The 23821-nt window shown below is 38.4% G+C and overlaps 2 protein-coding genes across 4 annotated transcripts in view; one reads left to right on the plus strand and one right to left on the minus strand.

Annotated features, from left to right (window-relative positions):
- The window catches only part of nalcn (sodium leak channel, non-selective), a 92954-nt gene extending 76676 nt beyond the window's left edge, over positions 1-16278 (plus strand). The window contains exons 22-35 of one of the 3 annotated variants that reach the window (XM_056260636.1): positions 744-850; positions 935-1009; positions 1177-1296; positions 1856-1924; positions 2048-2196; positions 2427-2520; positions 2752-2884; positions 5809-5924; positions 7074-7231; positions 7447-7597; positions 10436-10585; positions 10683-10797; positions 12056-12175; positions 16107-16278. In XM_056260636.1, coding sequence (XP_056116611.1) covers positions 744-850; positions 935-1009; positions 1177-1296; positions 1856-1924; positions 2048-2196; positions 2427-2520; positions 2752-2884; positions 5809-5924; positions 7074-7231; positions 7447-7597; positions 10436-10585; positions 10683-10797; positions 12056-12175; positions 16107-16120 — 1571 coding nt within the window. In that variant the 3' untranslated portion in view covers positions 16121-16278. Of the gene's footprint in view, positions 1-743; positions 851-934; positions 1010-1176; positions 1297-1855; positions 1925-2047; positions 2197-2426; positions 2521-2751; positions 2885-5808; positions 5925-7073; positions 7232-7446; positions 7598-10435; positions 10586-10682; positions 10798-12055; positions 12918-16106 lie in introns of those variants that run through there. The other 2 variants (XM_056260634.1, XM_056260635.1) reach the window with 2 other exon arrangements.
- Positions 13108-23821, minus strand: part of si:ch211-168k14.2 (phospholipase D1) — a 34775-nt gene continuing 24061 nt past the window's right edge. The window contains exons 14-26 of the mRNA XM_056260637.1: positions 21935-22151; positions 21618-21746; positions 21288-21413; positions 20544-20662; positions 17403-17516; positions 17144-17254; positions 16093-16178; positions 15877-15990; positions 15526-15575; positions 15239-15373; positions 14347-14500; positions 13799-13913; positions 13108-13520 (exon numbers count right to left, since the gene is read on the minus strand). Coding sequence (XP_056116612.1) covers positions 13296-13520; positions 13799-13913; positions 14347-14500; positions 15239-15373; positions 15526-15575; positions 15877-15990; positions 16093-16178; positions 17144-17254; positions 17403-17516; positions 20544-20662; positions 21288-21413; positions 21618-21746; positions 21935-22151 — 1695 coding nt within the window. The 3' untranslated portion in view covers positions 13108-13295. The remainder of the gene's footprint in view (positions 13521-13798; positions 13914-14346; positions 14501-15238; positions 15374-15525; positions 15576-15876; positions 15991-16092; positions 16179-17143; positions 17255-17402; positions 17517-20543; positions 20663-21287; positions 21414-21617; positions 21747-21934; positions 22152-23821) is intronic.

Consider the following 23821-nt stretch of genomic DNA (forward strand, 5'->3'; position numbering starts at 1 on the left):
ATTAACATCCACATATTCAGCTGGTCTTAGCAGTCTCAAAAAGCAAACATCCCCTTACTATTACTACTACTACTAATAATAATAATATTTAGGGGTCCAAGCATCGAAGGTGGTTCTTCTTTATTTTTCTGCCCTAAACGTGTATGGGCGTCAGACCTTAAATCGTGATAAAACGTATAATAGTATGTAAATAATACTACTGAAATAATTTTCAGTGCATGCCGTATAAGAACTAAAATAAGGGATAGATATAGAGAGCTAGACGGCATTAGGCGGAGCTTCCTTTGTGCTTCCTGCCAGGTAGTCTGCACACTGGAATAACAGAAAAATCAATACCTTAGTCAGCACTCGGCAGAGTAACCACATCAATTCCAACTCTTATTGAAACCAGCTTCAAATAATCTGTCTGCATTCTGTGGCTGTTGAAATGAACTTGTGATTACAGTGCATGATGAATGACACTCAGACCTTGTGACCAGCTAAAAGACAGCAAAATGATGATGTGGCGGATCTGTAAAAGCAAGGCCAAGGGTAAAGCTCTTACCGAGTGCATTGAATGAACAGCTGAGACGATTTTCTCTCAGTGAGTCCTTTAATTGATGATAAAAGAGAGCACAGAAATTATTCTGAAGGTCAGGGAATTTTGACCAGGTCTTTTTTTTATAACCACAGTACCGGTTCATGCTGAAAAGCCCTAATTTTCTGTTCTTTCAAAACTGAAATTCCTTCTCTTGCATTTGCAGAAAATGGTGGATTCCGTGCAAAAATGTACGACATCACCCAGCATCCTTTTTTCAAGCGAGGTATCGCAGTGCTGGTGTTAGCACAGTCTGTCCTTCTGTCTGTTAAGGTGAGGAGGGTTACAGCATCAAAACATATTTTTGTTGTATCTTAGCACTAACATAACAAATTAATTAGTGTGTATGTGTTACAGTGGGATGTACTTGACCCGGTTACTTTTCCCTTGGCCACAATGTCTGTGGTTTTCACTTTCATTTTTGTTCTGGAGGTAAATATTTTACAGTACATTTTAAAATCTGTTTCCTGTTCTTTCATGAGTTCTTCTTCTTTTTTTACAGCCACAAAAAAGTTTAAAAATTCACCAGAGGCTTTGCAGTTCATGAGGTCTTTTGGAAGTGTTGTACGGTCATGACATAATGAATTCCTCTGCTGCAGGTGACTATGAAGCTGATAGCTATGTCACCAGCCGGATACTGGCAGAGCAGGAGAAACAGATATGACCTACTCGTCACATCCCTGGGAGTCATATGGATCATTTTGCACTTTGCTTTACTGGTACACACTAAAATGTCATGCATTTTCATCAATGGGATTTTATTTGTACCTTTTACCTTAATGATTTGAGTTCCTTTTTCTTTTTTAATTTCTTGCACAATTACAATTAGGCAATACAATATCCAAATACAAAAGAGCACTACACAAAAATGTTTTTCCGATTAACAAAATAATTAAGGAAAACAACAGCTTATATAGCTATTGGGGTCTTCTGATGAATTACATGTCTGGAAACAATCTTCCTTTACTTTTTTAATTTTTGTACATACAAAAGGTTATACAAAATTTCTAGTAAACTCCAATACCAAATTAATTGAAATTTGAGGCCTATCATACGTGTCAGATCGAAAATGCACTGCTTTTTAAACAGTAGAAAACCAATGATCTGATCTGTTGTTTGAATTCAGATTCACAAAAGCTACAATTATTATGATTTAAATGTAACATTCATGGTTTTGTTTTGTTTTGTGATGTACAGTACAGCACTTTGACTCAACCTGTGTTGACTTTAAATGTACGTTATATTACAAAGTAATTACTTGAATTTCTCTTTCTTTAGAATGCTTACACATACATGATGGGCACATGTGTGATAGTATTCAGGTTTTTCACCATATGTGGGAAGCATGTGAGTATGCATAAATGATTATGCTTGTAAAAATATTCAACATAACATGAAAATAATTTTTCCTTGTCCATTTCAAACCCTACAGTGCATTTCCTCCCCCACTGAACTGTCTTCTATTTACAGGTGACGTTAAAGATGCTTTTGCTAACTGTGGTCGTCAGCATGTACAAGAGTTTCTTTATTATCGTGGGCATGTTCTTGCTGTTGCTGTGCTACGCTTTCGCTGGCGTCGTCCTTTTCGGCACTGTCAAATATGGCGAGAACATTAACAGGTGAGCCGTCTTATGGCACATGGAGGCAATGATTTAACTGTGTCAGCGTACCAGAGGCAAGATTTGTAACACACTTACTACTACCCACAGCGCTGATATAATTGGTGTTGTCTAAACGTTTTGCTTGAAGGCCCTACTTGTATTTGGGAGAATCAGTTTTCAGGTGAAGCTGACAGCATGAGAGGAAGTGACTCTGCATGAGCTGTTACCTTTTTCTCTCTCGCCAACAGGCACGCAAACTTCTCCACCGCGGGGAAAGCCATCACTGTACTGTTTCGAATAGTCACAGGTGAAGACTGGAATAAGATCATGCATGACTGCATGGTAAGAGATTGGATGGCAGCTCCATTTTGCCCGCAAGCAAGTGTCCTTGCTGTAAAAATCATAAAAAAAAACAGTAAACAAATCATTTAAATGTATCAAATAGAATTGCAAATATAACTGAACAGCATATTGTTTCATTCAACATACTTTTGAATGATTTATTTAAATCAAAACACATCAGCTGCGAGCCTCATGTGTTGATTATGTTTGTTTGTCTGCCTTGTTCCCCAGGTGCAGGCGCCATTCTGCACCCCGGACAAACATCGCTACTGGGAGACAGACTGTGGAAACTATGCTGGCGCCCTCATTTACTTTTGCTCTTTCTATGTCATCATTGCTTACATCATGCTCAACCTGCTCGTAGGTAAGCACCTCTTTCCCCTGACTGCAGGCACAATATCCTGTTTCATCTCTCAGGGTCCCATCTAATTTCCTCCCGCTTTAGACGCTAGCTAAACTAGCTCATAAAATACAATATCGCTGCTCATTATTCTTCCTGACGTCCTTCCATGTTTATTATCCCTTTTTTCCCAGAACAGAGAGGTTCCTCCCTCTGAAAGACTTTCTCTCGTAGCTCAGCGCTGGTCACTACTGAATATGAATGAGGCTTTGAATCAAAGCCAGTTTATTCTCTGTCTCTATTGCTCTTGGTGCACACTTTCTGGTCACCAGCATATGCTGTGGGGTGCTGGTTTTCACATCAGGCTGCTTAAATTGCAAGCTGGCTTGTGCAACAGTCAAAATTTAATTGAAAATGTCTTATTCCGGTTTGAAGTGATGTAGCAAACAAGATACAGAATTGCAAAAATTGATAAAAATAATTGATAATGAAACTTGAGGTGAAATTGTGTTTACAATATTTTTTTTAATGTGTAAAAATGTACACTACTATTTAAAAGTTTGGGGTCAGTATGATTTTTGAAAGATCAATACTTTTATTTAGCAAGGAGTGATTCAATTGTTCAAAAATTACAGAAAATACTTTTATGTTACAAAAGCTTTCAATAAATGTTGTTCTTTTGAACTTTCTAGTCATCAAATAATCCTGGGAAAAAAAAGTATCACAGTTCTCAAAATATTAAGCAGCACAACCATTGTGATAATACTAAGAAATTTTTCTTTAACACCAAGCCAGTATATTAGAATGATTTCTGAAGGATCATGTGACAATGAAAACTGTAGTAATGATGCTGAAAATTACAGGAATAAATTACATTTAAAAATACATTTGTAATCAAAAGTATTCAACCCCCATTGCAAATCAGCTCAAGCACAACACATATTTCAAGTGGTTTCCCCAAATTCAACTGAAAATGCAACTTTTAATGACTTCTACAGTCTCAAAATTTTTCAACCCCCAGAATAGAGTCCCTCACAACAGCACACATCTGCAAAACGGGTGTTGTCTCAAGCACACCTGATGCAACCAATCAAGGGATTCATTAGTTGCACCAGGTGTGCTTGAACTAGAACACATGAAAAACCTGAACTGGCTAGGTTTTTTGAGTGCCGCATTTGACCGAATGTTAGAAATATGGCTAAGTCAAAAGAATGGTCCAAAAAGATAAGAGAAGATATCATCGCCCTTCACAAACAAGGAACAGGATAGAAAAGATAGCAAAGGCATTAAATGTTCCTAGAGACACCATTGGAAAGCATAGTTTGCAAGTTCAAAGTTAAATGAACAGTGGTTACACTACCTGGACAGGGCAGAATAAGGAAGCTATTGATGGCTGCAACCAGATTTCTGAGAAACCTCAGGTTCAGAAAAACTCTTAAGTGAAAAGACCTTCAGCAAGACTTGGTGGCAACAGGCACTGAGGTTTCCATGCTAGATATCCAAGACGTACACCACTACTGACCCAAAAGCTCAAGAAAAGTCGGCTCCAATTTGCTCAAAATCATATAAATAAGCCACAGAAGTTTTGGGATTCTGTTCTGTGGAGCAATGAAACAAAACTGGAACTTTTCGGCCCTGTGGATCAGCAGTATGTCTAGAGGAAGAAGAATGACACATATGCTGAAAAAAACACTCTGCCTACAGTTAAGCGTGATGGTGGCTCGGTGATGTTTTGGGGCTGCTTTGCATCCTCTGGCACTGGAAACCTGCAGCGTGTGGAAGGCAAGATTGATTCATTTTTGTATATCAGGAAATCCTAGGAGAAAACGTCATGCTGTCAGTGAGGAAGCTGAAGCTTGGGCATCATTGGACCTTCCAACAGGACAATAATCCCAAGCATACCTCAAATTCCACCAAGGCTTGGTTGCAAAAGAAATCCTGGAAGATTCTACAGTGGCCATCACAGTCACCCGACTTGAACCCCATAGAAAATCTCTGGTGGGATTTGAAGAAGGCAGTTGTAGCACGTAAACCCAAGAATATTACTGAACTGGAGGCCATTGCTCATGAGGAATTGAATTTTGGGAAACCACTTGAAACATTTGTTGTGTTGAGCTATTTCAATTACTTTTGTTTGATTTGTTCATTGCAAACAGCTGAAAGTCTGTAAATTTTGCCCAAAAACCTGATTTGCAATGAGGGTTGAATAATTTTGATTACAACTGTATATTCAAATATAAAACAGTTAACCAGTTTAAATTGTAATAGGATTTTACTATATTAAAAATGTTTTACTGTATTATTATTTTTTTATCAAATAAATGCAACCTTTGTGAGAAGAGACTTTTCAAAAAAATTAAATTAAAATATTACCAGCCCCAAACTTTTGAACGCTAGTGTAATTAAAATTAAATTTTGCCCAATCTTGCTAGCAAGATTTCCATGGTTAAATATGATCCACTAGCTAGACCAACTCCAAACCTGCATTTGGAGGAACTCCCAGCATTGCCAAAAGGGGTGCTATAGTGGACATTAGCATTAACTGTCAATAGCTTGACATTTTAATAGAGGCATTTGAAGGTACTGAAAAGCCCAAAGTGTACTTTGGCCGTCCGTGTGATGTCATTTTCGTCATTAGGAGGGTTCACGGACAAGGTGTGCGGACAACAACGCATTGCAGCCCAATTTTTGTGACCGCGCTGACAGAGCGGATTGCGTAAAATAAAGTATACCCAGGCCTTTACTCTATCACCCCCTTGAGGTTTATTACCACCACAGAAATGCAAGAACACAAAGTGTGTACAACAGGACCATGTCCTTGCAATGCATCAGCAAAGTATTCATATATGCATTTGCACACTTATTTAGAGTGTTTTCAACCTTATACTCAAGCACTGAGAGCCTAGCTGAAAGCTAACCCAACCCTAATCACTTTATCTCCCCCTCAGCTATCATTGTGGAGAATTTTTCTTTGTTCTACTCTACCGAGGAGGACCAGTTGCTAAGCTACAACGACCTGCGTCACTTCCAGATCATTTGGAACATGGTGGATGACAAGCGGGAGGTGAGGAGGAGGGGATGTGCCTGTGATCAGCGGCTGTCAGTGGGGATGATTTTGAGTTAATACCCATGTGTGCTCTCCGCACCGGCTCTGAAGCTGCAAATGAATGAATCACACGCATCGACATTCTCACCTCCAGAGTAATTGGAGGTTATTACTGCCTGTCACAGATAGTGAGAGGTGTTGAGCTGTCATCTTCATTAGGTGGAAACAGCCTTATTGAGAGCAGCAGAGAGAAGTGCATGCAGATTTGACCTCCCCCCGTAGGATTAGTAATATATGCTCGTGTATATGAGTTAAATGAGGCACACCAGTCATTTTCTGGCCTTAATGAGTCAAGATGGGATCAGCTAGAAACACTTGAAACCATAAGACTGTAACAGCTGAGCACAGGGAGGACTAGGTCCATAATTAGAGACATGAGCTCTGATCCAAAGTCCAGTGATCTGCTTCGGAATCATCCTGACTGTTATGGAACCTCACAAAGCTGATTTGATTGTAACTCTGCATAGGCAAACTGAAGCGGAAATTTGATTTTTCATTTGTCCAAAAACCAAAATCGAAATTAATGTCTTGTTCTCTTGTGATAAATTAAACCATAGTAAAGTTCTTCGACATCAAGCTGCCCGCCTCTCGATATTTCAGCCAAACAGATTTTACATTATTGCTAATCTAGCATCCTTTTTGGTCATGGTCAAATGTCTGACATGTTTACCTGCTGTAGCACACTGACACTGAAACAGTCAAAACGCATCCTCAGAGAAGTGCTAATTAAATGTCACTGTTTCGGTCAGTGATTTTGGTCCTCCAAAACTATTTTGGACAAAACCAAAAGTAAATTTTTTTTAATTTATAATGTATATTGCTAGTTCTATTTCAGCATTCATAGTTTATCACAAAGCATTCTGGGATAGCCTACTCCAAGGATACATATGATGCTTCCTTAGAATTTAATAAAAGAAACGTGCCTTTGATCCCTTAAAATGCTGTCTAGATAGACAGCCCACTAGGAACAGAGCAATAGTCTGATAATTTTCTTACAGTGCGTAGCTTTTTTTTTCTTAGCTGTTTGAGCAGGTATTTACTGTTATGATGATATATGAAGTTTTCTGAAACCAACGTCAGCAATAGATCTGGATGATTTTGATACAGGGAGTGATTCCAACCTCTCGGGTGAAGTTTCTGCTCCGTCTGCTGAGAGGTCGTCTGGAAGTTGACCTGGACAAAGATAAGCTTCTCTTCAAACACATGTGCTACGAGATGGAGCGTCTGCACAATGGAGGAGATGTCACCTTCCATGATGTACTGAGGTTAGGAAGAACTGTGATATTTATTAGAGCACATTTTCATATCATGATAAATCAAAATGTCCTATTTTGTAATAGAGTTGCTATCAAAACTCTAATCTTCTTCCCCAGCCCAAAGAGAACAAAACCTGAAAGGGTCAATTAATTGCTATTATGTTGTTCATATTGGTCCCTAAGCTTGTTCTGTAGTCTATAGTCGTTAATCGTGTATGTTTCAGCATGTTGTCATACCGCTCGGTTGATATCCGGAAGAGTCTTCAGCTGGAGGAGCTGTTGGCGCGAGAGCAGCTTGAATACACTATAGAGGAGGAGGTGGCCAAACAAACCATCCGCATGTGGTTAAAGAAGTGCCTGAAACGCATACGAGCCGTGAGTCCACACAAACACAAACACCATGGTTCTCACACTCCTGAGAGACATGACATTTACCCGACTTAACTGAAACCAGTTCAGCGGTTTGACAATGACTCCATTCACTCTACATCTCAACGTGGCCCAAATCTGATTTCACATTGAATTTGACATTGCCAATTTCAATCTGGCCCACTTTAATATGTGGAAATAAATCTGATATGCAGTGGGACCAGTCAGTTTGAGAATTCATGCAATATTTATGTAAATCTAACACCACACCTTGACATTAATATAACCTTTATCAGTGTAGCAAATTAGCTCTAAAGAAATATTAATAATCAATCATAACTTGTTATTATTTATTATGAATGTTTGGATCAATTGATAGAGTTAACTTAATATGGCAATTTTAATATTACAATCAATCAACCTGTTCGTCCCGTGAACACTCAGTGTTAATTGTTTATTAATTCTAAGAAATGTTCATTTCCGGGGGAGGGAAATGTCTTTCTTACTTTACAGTACTACTAAGAGCCTGTAGTCAAAATCTAAATCGCAAAATAAACTTTGTTGCAAGCAGAGAATCAGAACCAAATTGAAATAGTGCACAAGTTTTATTAACTAAATCACGAACACATGACTAACATACAAACAATTACACATACACGGGTAGATGGTAAGTGACAGAATGAAACCGGAAATGTAATGAAGCTACGGAAGAGATTCATTGAACATGAAAAGCACCTCATTAAATGTGTACTTGCATGGCCTTTGCAGTGAAAGTGTTTCGTGAAGTTCCTGAAAAAGGATTTTGATGGTTCCGTGAGTGTCAAACATTGAGTGTCAAACTAACCATCAAGTTCATCATATCTTCTTCATCCAAAAGAGAAGAAAACGATTGCAAAATCGTTTTCTTCTCCGTTGGATGAAGAATATATGATGAACTTGCATGGTTAGTTCGACTCTGTTCTGGTTGAAAGTTCTCTCTCTCCATGAGCACATGGCTGGTTGTGAGTCAAGGGCTGCTGCCCTTTGGCCTGCTGAAGCCACGCAGGACAGCACAGCACAGCACCCCGAACTTACCGAGAAGGCCAAGAGAAGGAAGGGCTTGTGTAGATGCAATTTAAAGCCTGAAAAAGGTCCCACCTCTCAGGGTTGGCTCAATCAATAAGAAAGGTGGAATTTCCAAGCGGGAAATTCCTCTGTTGGTTGGATTTATGACTCTGTTTCAAGCGTGCTCATTTGCATGTGCAGCTGGATTGGTTGCTGATCAAGAAACTATGAAAGATTCTTGTAATACTAATATGTTGCGCAGCTATCGACATATCATATACACGATCATTTGAATCTTCAAAGTACCAATTTATAGAGACCAAACATGGTATAGGTGAGGTTACATTGACCGTTGGTTCTATTATAAAATACACAGTATCAAAAAAAAAAAAAAAAAAAACTATTAAAAGACACTACACAAGACAGTAAATGATCACACATAATGTCCTGGGATGCATGTTCATTTATAGATCAGTTCGTCTATAAATTAATTAAGGAAAGTCTGTTTTAAGGGCTGTAGGTCTTTCCTATGGCTTCCGTCTTGACCACATGACCACATTTTTCACAGCAATAAAGACATCTTATCTGATCGTCGCCCTGGCGACTGAAACCTTTCCTGCTCTTTTGTCTCTTTTGGGGGGATGTTTCATTCCTAAGAGTGGGCTTTAAAGCTTATTTGTTCAATGTTACAAATAGTTATGCGTCTGATTGTCTCAGTCGTTACATCAGATAAACTCGGCCAGACAACCTTTTGCAGCTTTATTTTCTTGTGCAGCTGTAAATATCACCAAAGACTGAATATGTACCAATACTGTTCATTCATATTACTCTGAATGGGATAAAGTGCAATTTGTAATACGGCATAATAAGTCCCGTCTTCTAAATAAAAGAGCCAATCGTGTCACTGCAGATGTTGTTAGAAACAATCAGTGTCCTGAGCTTGGAACTGCACATGCACATTGGCTGGACCAACCTGAGATATTTTTTACACTATTTGAGCATAAGAAACAACATTAATTGGTACAGATTTTGTTGCAGATTTAAAATGTTATTAAAATGTGAGTTTGTCGAGCAGTTTTTTGAGATTTATACAAAGTCCTTTACTCAATCTGCTTGCAATCACGTCATTCTCTATAGAGCACAGCTGATTGGTTCCTGTTGTATCAGTAGCCAATGAGCTCGCTGCTCACCCTTCAAATATTCGGTCAGTATTTGATGTAGCAGTGCAGCACGCTTTCAGAAACCCTCCACCTTCCCCAGCTCCACCTGTATAGATCTGCTATGGGTTATTCATGTATGCTATATTGTATGTTAGCAGCATGTCTTATATGCTTACAGCTGCGTGTCGTGTTTGTATTGGCAGTAGAAAGTCCCATAATTGTTCTGCAGCTGTTGGTCTTAACCAACAGCAGCAGCAGAAGTAGCGTTGCAGATCTACTCCGCCAAGACCAAACAAATCAACGTATCCATTACCATGTCAAACACTCACTTTTGTAAGAATTGCATGCCCAAAATAGCTGCCTGGAGGTATTGCATATATAGCCAGAGTGAACTGACTTTTCTTGAAAAGAACTGTGATATCTCTTCTCAAAAAAAATCTGGGCCAGAGTCAAGGCTATAAAACTCACACAGATCCACTGATAGGATCACTGATATAACTGCATATTCAGCTCAATTTCCTTTATTGTCATTGTGCAATAGAATTAGTCCCATATCGGCATACTGGCACTGCGATAGATCCTGATATTAGACATGCAGGATGAACTGAAGGAAAACACTGACATCACCTTCCTTCTTCAGAAACAGCAGCAGTCATGTAGCATCATTCTCAGTCTGAGAGAGAGCCAACAGCAGGATCTCCGCCGCCTGCTCAACCCTCCCAGCATTGAGACCACCGTCCCCAGTGAGGACACCAACGCACATAACCAGGACAATCCCACTCAGCCAGAGGTAACCTTAGTAGCGTCTATTCTTGAAAGATTGTGTGTGTCGTTGAGTCTTCATTCTAATGAAATGATTTAAAATGATTTTCCTGGTCCTGACCCAGCAGAACAGTGGCCTGCAAACCTTACTGAGCCCCACCCTGTCAGACCGCAGCGGCTACCGACAGGACTCCGCCGACCGACCCCAGAGGAAGCTGGGACAGTGGCGACTGCCTGCAGGTCTATACCAAACTTTATATACTTTTACTATTACACATGCTTGTTACATTTACAAAATGATTGATTTTATCCTAAGCAGCTTACAAATGAGAAAAAATAACGTGATAATAAAAAAAAAAACAATTGCAGACATTATGACAGTTAATGTAACCATAGTATATGTCTATATGACAGAGACTTTTCCAGATGTTTAGGTATTCTAAAAAATATGCATAAGTTATAAGACTCATTTAAATGATATATTGAAATAATGTACTTGATATATTTTGTAAAAATGAAAATTGTGGCAAACTTAAAACAGTTTAAAATGTAAAAATAAAAATATTATTCTATTTTAAATATACATTTTAAGTTATTATAATAGATGATTTTTATATAAGATGCATTAATATAAAAATTAAAATTGCAGCAAATTTAAAATATATGTTCAAAATGTAAAAATAAAAATTATTATATTTTAACTATACATTATAAGTTATTACAAATGATTTAATATAAATATATAACCATGAAAATTGCAGCACATATAAAATATATCTGTTTGTTTATACCAAATTGTTTTGGTATAAACAATTTATCAAAAGTCTTCCTATCAGGGCCTAAAATGAACACTCGCCAAGCACCAAATGCGAGTAAAAATTCTGTGAGTTTATGAAACGGTGTCAATCGCTGGTAACGTTTTTATGAATTCTAACAATGCAATGTTGTGAGAAAATGAACAAACGTGAACAACACTCGGGACAGATGAAAGCGCAAGAAGACATGAAAGGGAACTCAATTTGTTTCTCTGTGTGATGTTTTGCGTGTTCATACAGCACATGAATACTGTATTGAGCTCTCTTTCACCTCTTCTTACGTTTGAACAGACATATTCAAACAAAATGCCCATCTTGGCAAGAATCCTTGTAAACAGTCAGTTATGTCTTCAGTGAACATAAACAGTTGAGAGAGAAAACGTGTATCAGTATATTGGATCCATGCATTCGCTCTTAAAGTAACAGAAGCCTAATATTCCTGCTGCTGTCTGTGTTTTTCATTTGATTCAAAGAAAAATATCTGTTTAATGGCATGTAAAAAATATTTATTTCTGGTAAATTTTCTTAAGTCACCGCCCATGTTTCTTTGAAAGGGGTTGGTAAACAAAGACTTATTGTTTATTATTCCATGTAATTAGTATTCTGCATATTGCCATGTGTGTGTGTGTGTGTGTGGCTGGTTAACCCGTGACTCACATCACAGTCCTGTGTTTCTCCCGCAGGCCGCACGAGTGTGAAGTCCATGGTGTGTAAGATGAACCCTGTGAGTGACGAGGCCTCCTCAGGGTCTGAAGTCAAAAAGTGGTGGACTCGTCAACTGACAGTGGAAAGTGATGAAAGCGGTGATGACCTCATTGATATTTAAAGCAAAACCAGATTTTCCAGATTTTCCACTTAAGAAAGGATCATTCGGCTAAATCTTTTGTATTCGCTCCTTAGCGTAAGCCGCGATCCTTTGTATTGGCTTCACGTAGGTGTTTCTATGTCGCTTAAAGCGCCACCTGCACCCGTTCAAGCCACCTTTTGCTCATTCAAAAACATTATCGGTTTAAACCATGTTAATGATCACTCTACTGTGTGGAAAATTTCCAGTGAGCATTATTTTGTCAATGGGAAATATGTATGATGAAAGAGCAGCTGAAATGTGTCCTCAGGAAGTTTATGTAATGTAATATAAGAGGCTAATAATCTAGATGTAATGGTTAGGTGCATCACATTAAGCATGTGCATTTGCCTAACCAAAGCCATAGCGTTCTCTATGTTTGTCTTTGTGCCACCATAATTCATCCTCATTACATGGGAGTTTGTAAGGTCCACAATTATCTTGTGTTGTAAGTCTACGGGCTTACGGATTACAAAATGCAAACACTTGCAGACATTGTTGCAAGACATTTAATGTTACCATATTATATGTGTCTATGTGACCGTGACTTTTCCAGTTTAAGTATTATAATAAAGATACATATGTAAGTTATAAGAATAATTTAAATAATATATTGAAATAATGTACTTAATATATTTTGTAAAAATGAGAATTTCAGCAAGTTATTGCGTGCTTTTAAATTTAAAGTCACTGTGATATTACCTGAAGTGGTTGTGTTGTTATTTTAAGCATTTTTGCCTGCATTTTCAGGAACAAATGAAAAGAACTATGCACTCGTAAAGAAATAATCTGAAAGAACAAAGTTAATTATTTACAACAGCTGCAGTGTCCATGTATATTTCATTAAAATAGTTCAGTTATAAACCTGCAGGGACAAAGGACAAATACACAGCAGAAGAATGAAGGTTTATGTACACTAAGACTGTCTGAGACTTCACAGCAACATGTAAAGCTAGCGTCTATGGATAGCTCAGAGGTAGTTTTTGCTCTACAAATGTATGCATGCTACTTACAGCACATATAGCATCATTAGATGACAAGCATCAAAAGAGAGGGCAGCCATTACAGTTTCAAAGAGTCTATGTCCACAGCTCAATGGGCATCATTCCCTCTTTAGAGTTGAAGGAAGGGAAAAGGTTCTCCTCAGACAGGAAATACAAGGGGAATTGGACCAGAAAGCCTCGTATCTTCTTCAGTTCAGCGCAGGCCTGTGGAGGGTCCTCGGCAGCCATGCATGGGCGTGACATGTAGTCCTTCAGAATCTTGTAGTTTAGGACTGCATCAGTGGGCAAACATCTGAAGACCTGCACAGAGAGACAGTGATGGTGATAAACCTACTTAATATTATGGCTTAAGCATATTTATCATATATTGGATTGTTGAAGCATTTCAATGACAAAAGAAATAGGCGGAATCAGACCACAAGTAAACATCCGGCTCTATTGACTGAGCCGGTTAATCAAATATCTAAGATCAGTCTTTTCTAAAAAAAAAAAATAAAAAAAAATATCGAGGGCTATTTAGAGCATTCGGTGAGGAAGGTCAGTGCTGTGCTCTTACCTTTTCTGAGTGACGTATTTACCTTGTCATACACACTGGCGTTCTTGGCTGCTGTCACCATCCAGATTTCCTTGTAGAATCGGTCACTGATGGGATCACTGATGTCTATGTTGTCTCCCAGCAAGCCAAGAACAAGCCTAAAACGAGAGGTTGTTTCAGACTCCAAATTAAACCTTTTGTAATAGAGCACAAAGTATCAATACATTTAAATAGGTTGCATTAGGCTGTATTTCATCTTTCACCTTAAACCCGATTTTAGGACAAATATTTACGATTTGAAATTTTCATAAGTATATCTGTATTATTTTCATTAGAAATGAGAACATTTCTCCCATGCAAAATTTTTTTCAAAAATGCAAAAATTATGTGTATAATAAATATTTTCACACTGGAGTATTTAGTGATTTAAACATAGTGCTGATTTAGTGTGTAAATCTAATGTCTATATATTTCTTTCTTTGTGAGATTCATCCAATACATATCAACAATGTATGTCACAGGACCGTAAAACCTCCCACTGCAAATAAAAATCCTGTTGCCATGTTGCTCACGTGTTACAGAGAAGCAGACCTGAAGCATTCCTCCCGTAGAGACAGGGCGAACCTGCCAGCCTGATAACTCTCTCCATCCATGACAGAGGGCTGGAATTCTGTGTCTTCAACAACCACAGCCATTTCACTGTCTCTCTTTCCCAGCATGCTCCTGTCATTGATGTTTGCTGAGCCTAAGCAGATCACAGATACCTATCAGACACTTTTCCTTTTCCTACTATCATGGTTAATGCCTATGGGGAGTGTAGGATGCGTGTTCTGGATCTGTATTTGGGCGTGACCTCTACTGAGAGCCTCAAGGACATATCAGTGAAAAACAGTGGTTTCTTGTTTTTCTTCTTCAAAGCCTATTCATAAAGATAAGAGGATAATTGGAATTGATAAAGACAGACAGGATTTGAGCGACGTTAATGGGATTTTAATAATGCATTTGTGTGGATTGAGGAGACAGGCGTGACTTCGCTTTTCATAAACATCTGTTGGTGTTTGTTATTCTGCTCATGTCCACACGAGATGTGTTTTGTATGAGTGCAGTGTCCCCTAGTGGCGAATAATAGTTTTACAGTTTAAAGATTTCAAACAACATGACCAGGTGCGTTTCAAGATATATATATATATATATATATTTTTTAATATGCTGTTTTTCCAAATATACCTTAAGGTAGTAGTGCGTATCAGCCAATAAAAAAAAAAAATCATATTTGTCAACCACTAATCTGAATATCAAGCAAGACACCTCCACCTATGTTTCAATTATAGCATTGCTTCATTGAGCCTAAAACGTGGGAAAATATTGTGTCTTAAATTGTGTATGAAATTGATTCATTAAATTTTCTGGCACAAATGATACCATTTCCTGAGAACGACCCAATTTTATTTTTCTATATGTGTGAGAGGGGAGATTGGCTGACCAATAATGACAGTGCAATCATCCACGATCATGAGCTTGCTGTGCACGTAAATGAGTTCAGTGACCAGACGCCCATCCAGGTCAGCGTGAGTGCGCAGACCGCAGAATGAGATGTACTTGATCCAGCAATCTGCCACTGCACAGACAAATACACACACACACACACTTTCTTCATCCAGATCCTGTTATAATACATTCAAATTATGCAATCCACATTTGATGGGCATGATTTCTGCAAATGTGACAGCTATAGTCTAAATCTATATTTCTGCATACTAGTCTACTTACTCACACATTTGAGCCTCTCAATAATGGAGCGCTCCCCTCTGCACATTGTCCTGTAATGGAGAAAGAAAGGTTTAATTTCATCTACTGTCTGTCTTGCACCAATCGTGTGTCTTAATTCTCCTTCACCCGACCAATCACATCGCTTGCTGAACCCCAGTTACCACAGCATCCTCTCTACTCCCCTTATCTAGCCTAGTGTTGAGCCTCCAAGCTGGGGCTGTAATCGTCTCTTGCGTCTCTCTCGTGAGTAGTGGGGACCGTTGTTTCCACATTACACACGTGTAATTTGCTGCATTTTTGCCCTTAATTGTGGCAATTTGGTGATTACAGAAGACGCATGTTTGGAATTACCTGTAATTAAAGTACATGATTGCTTTGATGGCTTGCCCCCCCCCTGAGGAGATGTCACCTTCAAAGCCGGGCAGCAGGGGCATCACCACATAGACCCGAAATTTTTTTCTCTCCCTGTGGCCGAGTCATAAACGGAAATGAATAGGAGTTAGGTGTGCCCGTTGATGTTTTTTGTGTTCAAATTCATATACGAGTGTATCTATTGTCATGATGCACCTGTATGCCCGCAGGATTCTCTCCGTGAGCGCATCTCCAATGCTGTTGTGGATGGATTTGTCAGCACAACTGATGAAGAACTGGTTCTGAGAGATAAAGAGACAAAAGGGAGAAGAGAAAGATGATGCCTGAAAGACTAAAAACTGAAAATACGGCACAGGAACTGCATCTGAAGCATTATGCAAGAATCACCAATCTCATAAAACAGGGTTCCGGATCAGTTGTTTATAAAAAAAAAAAGATTTTAGTTTCTTTTTAATACATGTATGCATTATATATTTATACAGTATATATATATATTTACACTTCAGTTCAGAGTCTGTAAGACTTTTCTTATGTTCACCGTGGCTGCATTTATTTGATAAAAAATGCAGTAAAATTAGTAATATTGTGAAATATTATTAAAATGTAAAATATCTGTTTTCTATTTGAATATGTTTTATAGAATAGAAAGTTCAAAAGAACAGCACTTATTTGAAATATAATTATTTTGTAAAAACATAATTGTCTTTGCTTGTTTAACATTTTTTTTTTTTTTTTTTTTTACATATGAAATAACAATAATATACTGTAAATGAACAACTGGGTAAATAAATGACTGCACCCCTAAAAAAATAAAAACCTTTTATTCTGCACTCATGACCAGGCATAGGCCCTATCCCAAATTGTGCAGCTGATGTATACTTGTTTCAGTGTTGGGGGAAGTTACTTTTAAAAGTAATGTTACAATGTTGTGTTACTCCCTTAAAAAAAGTAACTCATTTATTGTTAATTTATTGTTGTTTTATTCAATTTGAGGAATACCGAATCTGGTTTTGTGCAAGTGAGATGAGTAAATGCATTCTCACATTTAGTCTAGAACTACAATGTTTACACAGCGCACATAACGCCTCTGCATCTCACTCCTGATTTTTATTTCAACATGGGGACAGGAGAGGTGTCAAAGAATAAATGTAAAAGTAACTAGTAAGTTTAGAAAAGTTACTTGAAAAATATTATCTGATTAAGCAAACTCGCTACCCCCAACACTACTTGTGGTTATGTATTTTACCTCTATATATATGAAATGTTTGCTGGTCTGGATGGCTGACACGTAGGCCAAATGAATGGACTCCTCATGGACCTTTGACCCAATAGACCACTGGCACACAGATCTCAAAACCTTGTTTTAGTTTGTTTGGGGCGAAAAGGAATAGAATCGCAAGGAATGACTTATCACAAAACACACATTTCTCTAAAAAATGATGGATATTAACTTAATATTGCCAGTACAAAGCAGGAACTCATGTAATTTGGTGTTGAAAACTCACCTGAACGTTAGCCTGTGTGGATTTTCCGTGGTACTCAGCTGGCACCATGGGTGCGGAGAGAGACTTGGGCATGAGGCAGGGGTAGCACGTCACCCCCGACCGCTTCTTCACCAGCTAGCAAATAAAAGAAGAGTTGATTGGGATCAGACAGAATGCCCGACGCCGACTCCAAAATCACACCCCTAAAGAGCGCTAATTACTGTGCCACATCCAGATAGCCTGTTGGGCTGACCATCAACCCCTGCACTCCCCAGAGATAGAGCACTTGTTTGAGGCGGAATAAAAGTCTCTGTTCCTCTGTTTAGTCTTAGACAGTGCCGCTGATTACAGTAAATTGATGGCCGTGTGTGTGAAGGGTTTCCGAAACTAGGTTTTTAATGGCTATTGTCCTAACTAGACTACACTCAGACTGTTTTCAACTGGGCCCGGCACATGGTTCAAAGGTTGTTTGAACATGAGACAAGCTTTGTTTCCTGGGAAACAAAGAAAAATGATGTCGCCACTTGCTACCAATTATCTAAATATGGGAGAAACAATATTTTTTAGCATTCTCAGTGCTTTCCATGATATTTGGTCACATTAAAAACGAATGTGTTGTTCATTCATCTAGACTTTCTGTTCTGTTCTGTTCTGTAAAACAGTGTTATTAAAACAAAGCGAGAGAAAAAAGGATTTGTTCGCTTAAGTTTGAGTTTCTTTGGAACTTTTATTTTACTTGACGTTTTCACCCCTCCTGAAGGAAGTGCTCGTGGTGCAAATTAGACTGTACGCCATGTCAGCTTACACTGTGGGCAAGCGGTAATCTGGGCCGTGTGGTTATAAACAGATGGTTCTCAGGCAATTAACAACTGGCATAATGTGTTGATTAAAATCCATTGAGCCCTGATGAGGGAGAACTAACATTAACTCTGCTCACGGGCTGTTGGCAGCTGCCCAAGCGATACTTATAACTCCAGTGACCTTGATAGTGAATCACATGTCTGAATCACCAGTTCTAAAAAAAGCTTGACTTAAACTAATTCAATTTTTTTTTCTTCGTATTACAGGTGCAGATCATAAAACACTGATCATAGGGTTGGAGATGGAAAGTTCTGTGATAACAGTATAATAGCAAGTTAGTTTAGCACAGGTGTAAAAAAAATGCATTATTCATAAATAAAGGGCAAATAAAACTCAGATGTTATATTTAATAAAAAGTCAGATGTTAAGATACTGCAGGATAATGTATTTTACAATGTAAATGTAATTGTTTATACAAGTTTAATTCAGAACTCATGCAAAAATTGTTATTATTACAGTATACTGTATAATACCATTCAAACATTTTTGGTACTTTTTAAATCATAGTACTTTTATTCAGCAAGGACGCATTAAATAGATCCAAATATCAAAAGTGACAGTAAAGACACTTATGCTTAAAAAGATTTCTATTTCAAATGAAATTTTTCTTGAGCAGCAAATCGTTATATAAGAATGATTTCTGAAGGATCATGTAACACTAAAGAGTGTAGTAATGATGCTGAAAATTCAGCTAGATTTACATTACATTACAAAATATATTAAAATAAGAAAATAGTAACTTGCTTAAGAGACATTAAAAAAACGTACCAACCCCAAACTTTTGGTATACACTATCAATGTATGAAAAGTCCTGTAATATATCCCATAATGCCATCCACACAAATCACTGACAGGATTGTTCCCACTTCGAAATACTTTCTTTGTTGTGAATGTGACAAGTGGCGTTCCCTAATCAACAGCAAAAGATATAAATGAGACTGGTCTGTCTTTGAGCCGTAAATTCTCATTTCCACTAAACACCTCATCAGAGGCATTCAACTTTCTTTTGTTTGTCCTCGTCTGCCGCACACACACCTGGCTTCCTCTCCTTTAATTATTCACCAGCAGAGTGTCTGATCGGTAGCCAAGCCTGAAATATGACTGGCATAATCCAAAGGAAATCATACAGGCCTCAAACCAATTCAATTACTGAACAATCAAAGTAAAAAGGCCTCTAATTGCTCTAAAAGGGGGCTGAGAGTACGGGCGGCCATTGAATGCTGACGGCATTCAGAACAGGACACAATGAGCAACTGCAGGGGGTGCTAAGCTCAAGCTAATAAAGATGGTTATTCAAACACACTTGAGAGAGGGTGGAAACCTCGGCTTCATGCATGCGCTCTGATCTTCCAATTAGTTCTTACAATTAGAGTTCTGAATGGAGGTGGTATTTGTGCACCGTCTAATCATTTAAGAAAGTGATTTTTCTGGACATTCAAGAGGATATGCATTATAGTCATGCTGTATAGCAAACAATACAATATGTGGCCAATACACTTTGCAACACTCTGCTTTCAATATGTAATATGGTATGATATGCTTTCAAAGGTAAAACTCCCCCAGATGAAAATGATGTTGCTCATAGGTTGTTCTTTCAGCTCCTCAGCAGGTTCTCATTTCTGATGTTTTACTCAGAGGTTTCTTCCAAAGTTGTTTAAAAAGAGTAAATTTGGTAGAGTAAGAGTAGAGTTATGAAATAAACTTAGATCTTACAGCTCAGAATATTTGATCTTGAAAGAATCTGATGCAAATATCTTGACAATTCCGAGCACAATTTGGGATACAATTTTCTGAAACTCTAGAGATTAGCCTACTGGAGTCTTTTTCTCAGGATTTAATTTGCATTTAATCTTATTGTTCACAAGAGAAAGACTAACGCTGCGTCCGAAATCGAATACTTCCCTACTATATAGCATGCGAAAAACAGTACACCAACAGAGTAGTATGTCTGAATACACAGTATTTAAAAAACAGCAAGGTGAAAAGTCCCCGGATGATCTACTACTTCCGGCGAGATTCTCAAGTGTGCATTCGATTCGATGGACACTTTACTATCCCATGAGGCCACAAGAGAGGACTTATGAATGGAAGTGAAGCGACGCAACTAACGCTGGTAGGTCACATGATAACGATAACATGGTGGATGTAGTTTGTGCGGATTACATTCATACTACACACTCATACTATGTACTTTTTTAATGGTCGTGAAGTAAGTTCAAATTCAAATGTAGTGCCTACTCAGACCGTACGCGATTTCGGACGCACCGTAAGATAGCCAAGAACATATCTAATGCCTCCTACCTTTGTAAAGTTCCACCTCTGAATGAAATGTCGTGCAATATCTCTTGCAGCCTTCCCATGAACCACCACCCCAATATCATGCCAGGGCATCCGAGGTGTCTTATACCTGTCAATGAAGTCTTAACCAGAAAAATAAACAACAAACAGCCGCTATAATGCATAATAACATTAACCAAACCATTATACAGAGATGACAGACAGGCCTTTTGAAGGCATCCCAGTGTGGTCTTTCTCTTTCACCGTCTTTGACAATGCACAACCATCTTAGAGTATTTCACTACATTCATCTATCAGACTCCTCCATTCTCCTGCTGTGTCCTACCCAGTTGGCACTATGTGCAAAACCAGGACTTCACATTTACAAAGCAGAGATGCAAAAATAAAGTTATCTCCCTCTGGCAAGAGAATAGAGCTGGGAAAATAACCCCATACTGACTACAGAATGGGATTGTTGGAAACGACTTCTATGTCTTCTTTCCCTCACTCCTGTGTTGGAGAGATTGCTTCATTTGATGAATTTGACTTAAGATATCAAAGAATGTGTAGTGTCATTGTCATTTTTGTCTCTTCTGCTAGTTTTTTGTCTTAAGGCCTAAAGCTTCACTGTTTCGGGAAACCGAAATATGAATGTGTCCTGATATTTTTGTAATGCAAAATAAATCAGCTGAGGTCTACATTAAAAAAAAATTGTGGTTGTGATATTACAGATGTGCACCAGTCGGGTTTAATTCAGCTGTTCCGTACCATCAAAAGGCTTGTTGAGTTTGACCCAGTCTTTGAGGATGAAGTTGCAGTAGTCTTTGCCGTGCCAGAAGCGAGTCTCTCCACAGAGTTCAGTACTGCCTATGTAACTTCTCAGGGAACTGGTCTCTAAAACAGATCGACATCACACAACCGTAGCAATTCATATATTTATAAACTTAAAGATTGATTAGTTCTCATAGCTGTGTCAGTCAACGTCAGCTTCGGTGAATGAATAATAAGGTTTAGTTGTGTATGAATACTGGATTTATGTGTCAATATATGCAATGCATGTCATACAGATGTGTTTGGTTTTAATGCGTGTGTACTAACCATAAGGCAAAGGGAGAGAGTGATGCAGGCCGAGATAGTATGAATCGCTGGAATGCAGAGACAAGCTCTTGGTGTAACATTCCCGAGAGAGAGGTGTCCTGGAATTAAGACTATTCCTACTGTGATGTTCTATACACAGAACACAAGCACAGTCTCTGTTATGTAATTAATTGCACTACTATCGGCACCAAACAGAATAGCAAAATAAACTAGAAAAAAATAAGCTTTATAAATGTATAGATAAAATAAAATAAATAGAGAGTATTTGAAATATAATCATATCTATATAACCATTTATTTAGTTGAATTTCTCTTACTGGACTCTGCTCCATCAGAGCTGTGGCGACTTTTCTCTGATGGCGTTCTTAGCAGTCTTCTTCTGTTGTTTTCTCCCTGTTCCTCCTCTATGTGCAAAGCGAAGCTGGAACCTGGATCCTCCACTGAGCCTGAATCTCCTCCTTCTCCAGTCTGAATTTCTTCAACTCTCAAATTAAACTTCATCTCCTCGCCCTCCTCCACTGTGGCAACTGACTGCTATCAGAACAAAAATGAACACGTATAAAACATAGATAAGACAGAAAAGACATATGTTTTGCTATTTACTAAGCTCATTCCTGCATCCCAATAAATCTTGTATGCACCAAAAATATGTACATGGCTGGTGACCAAAAATGTATTTGTAAAAATTATACTATTAGGTTCATATACTTTACAACTGCTGTGGGAAACAGTCTCAATTTCTTAAAAAAGTAGAAAGTATGAAATTGACACAAACTCCTCCTGTTCTGTGGTGCAAAGTGTTGTAGGCAATATTACTAACATTTTAAATGTATAGAAATTGTACTCACACAAGAAGAGTAATTACTATCCATTAAATTATTAGGCATAAAAGGATAGTTCACCCTAAAATAAAAATTCTGTTATCATTTACTCACCCTCATGCCGTTCCAAACCGGAATGAAAGGAGATATTTTGAGAAACGTCTGTTTTTTTGTTCATACAATGGAAGTCAATGGTCACCAAAACTATTTTGTTAGCATCATTCTTCAAAATAACTTCATTTGTGATTCACAGAGGAAAGAAAGTCAGGTGAGGGTGAGTAAATTATGACAGAATTTGTATTTTTGGGTAAACTATCCCTTTAACTAGAACCTTTCATTTCATTTTGGAAATATATTACTTTTTTTCCATGACTTCTCCATTCCTTGCACATTAAAAATGTCTAGTTTTTCGATTATTGTGAGAACACTTGATGCTCCACCACAAACATTATACCATCTGGGCACTTTTAGTGTACTATTTTCAAAATCTCACATGTATGCAATGTCTGGGCTGTCTGCCTGACACTGTTTAGTATTATAACAAAAATAAAAAAATGGACAGAGACATTAGTCTCTCACTGGTGAACAACAGAGGGCCAAAGAACCAAGACCATCTTTTTCTTCATACATTCTGAAAAATTCAACAGTGAAAACGTCCATGTTATCTATGTGGCTGATAAATCGGGCTAGCTGTCAGCCTGCAATATGTAGAGAGTGGTAATGGCCACCCATGCGGCATCAGCCCAGGGAAGCTATGACTTAAACGATAGCGTAAGTGACTCCAGTCTGCTGAGCGGAGTCTGAACGAGGGTAAAATGCCCTCTGATGTGTGCGAGTTAATGGCTCATGGGGGATCATGGTGCCCTCGACTTGACAAATGGCAAATGTCAGAGCACTATTCTCCTGGTGGGCATAATTTTATTAAGTGCAAATATCACTGTGCTCCTTAGGAGACGTTTTGAAAGGTTAGACCAACAGCTGTAACAGTTTCATGTATATTAGCAAAGATTTTACAGTTGAGGAGCCCCGCATTGATAGATACAGTCACTCAAGCATGCAAAGAGAAGCCCCTTAGTAAATGCAATAAGTGCCTTCATCTGAAGGGTTCAAATCATGTTTATTTAAAAGCTCAGACCCATATTTAATGACACAACGGCAGGCAGGTAGGCAGCAGGCCGGGAGAGGTGGCATATATAGACGAAATCAAGCTCCCATTTAGTGGCCCCAGTCATTTGTTGACTCACTCATCCATGTAGGGCCTTTCTGTTTAATGCAGCTCTCTGGGGGGAAGGAACGGCCCAGCGAGAAGGACTGGCATTATCAACCGCAGGCCCTTCAAGGGTGCCCCAGATGCTCCGTAATTGCAATTTTACGTTTGCTCGT

This window comes from Rhinichthys klamathensis, unplaced genomic scaffold (genome assembly GCF_029890125.1).
Source record: "Rhinichthys klamathensis goyatoka isolate OS25496 unplaced genomic scaffold, OSU_Roscu_1.1 h1tg000177l_1, whole genome shotgun sequence".
Classification (NCBI taxonomy): Eukaryota; Metazoa; Chordata; class Actinopteri; order Cypriniformes; family Leuciscidae; genus Rhinichthys; species Rhinichthys klamathensis.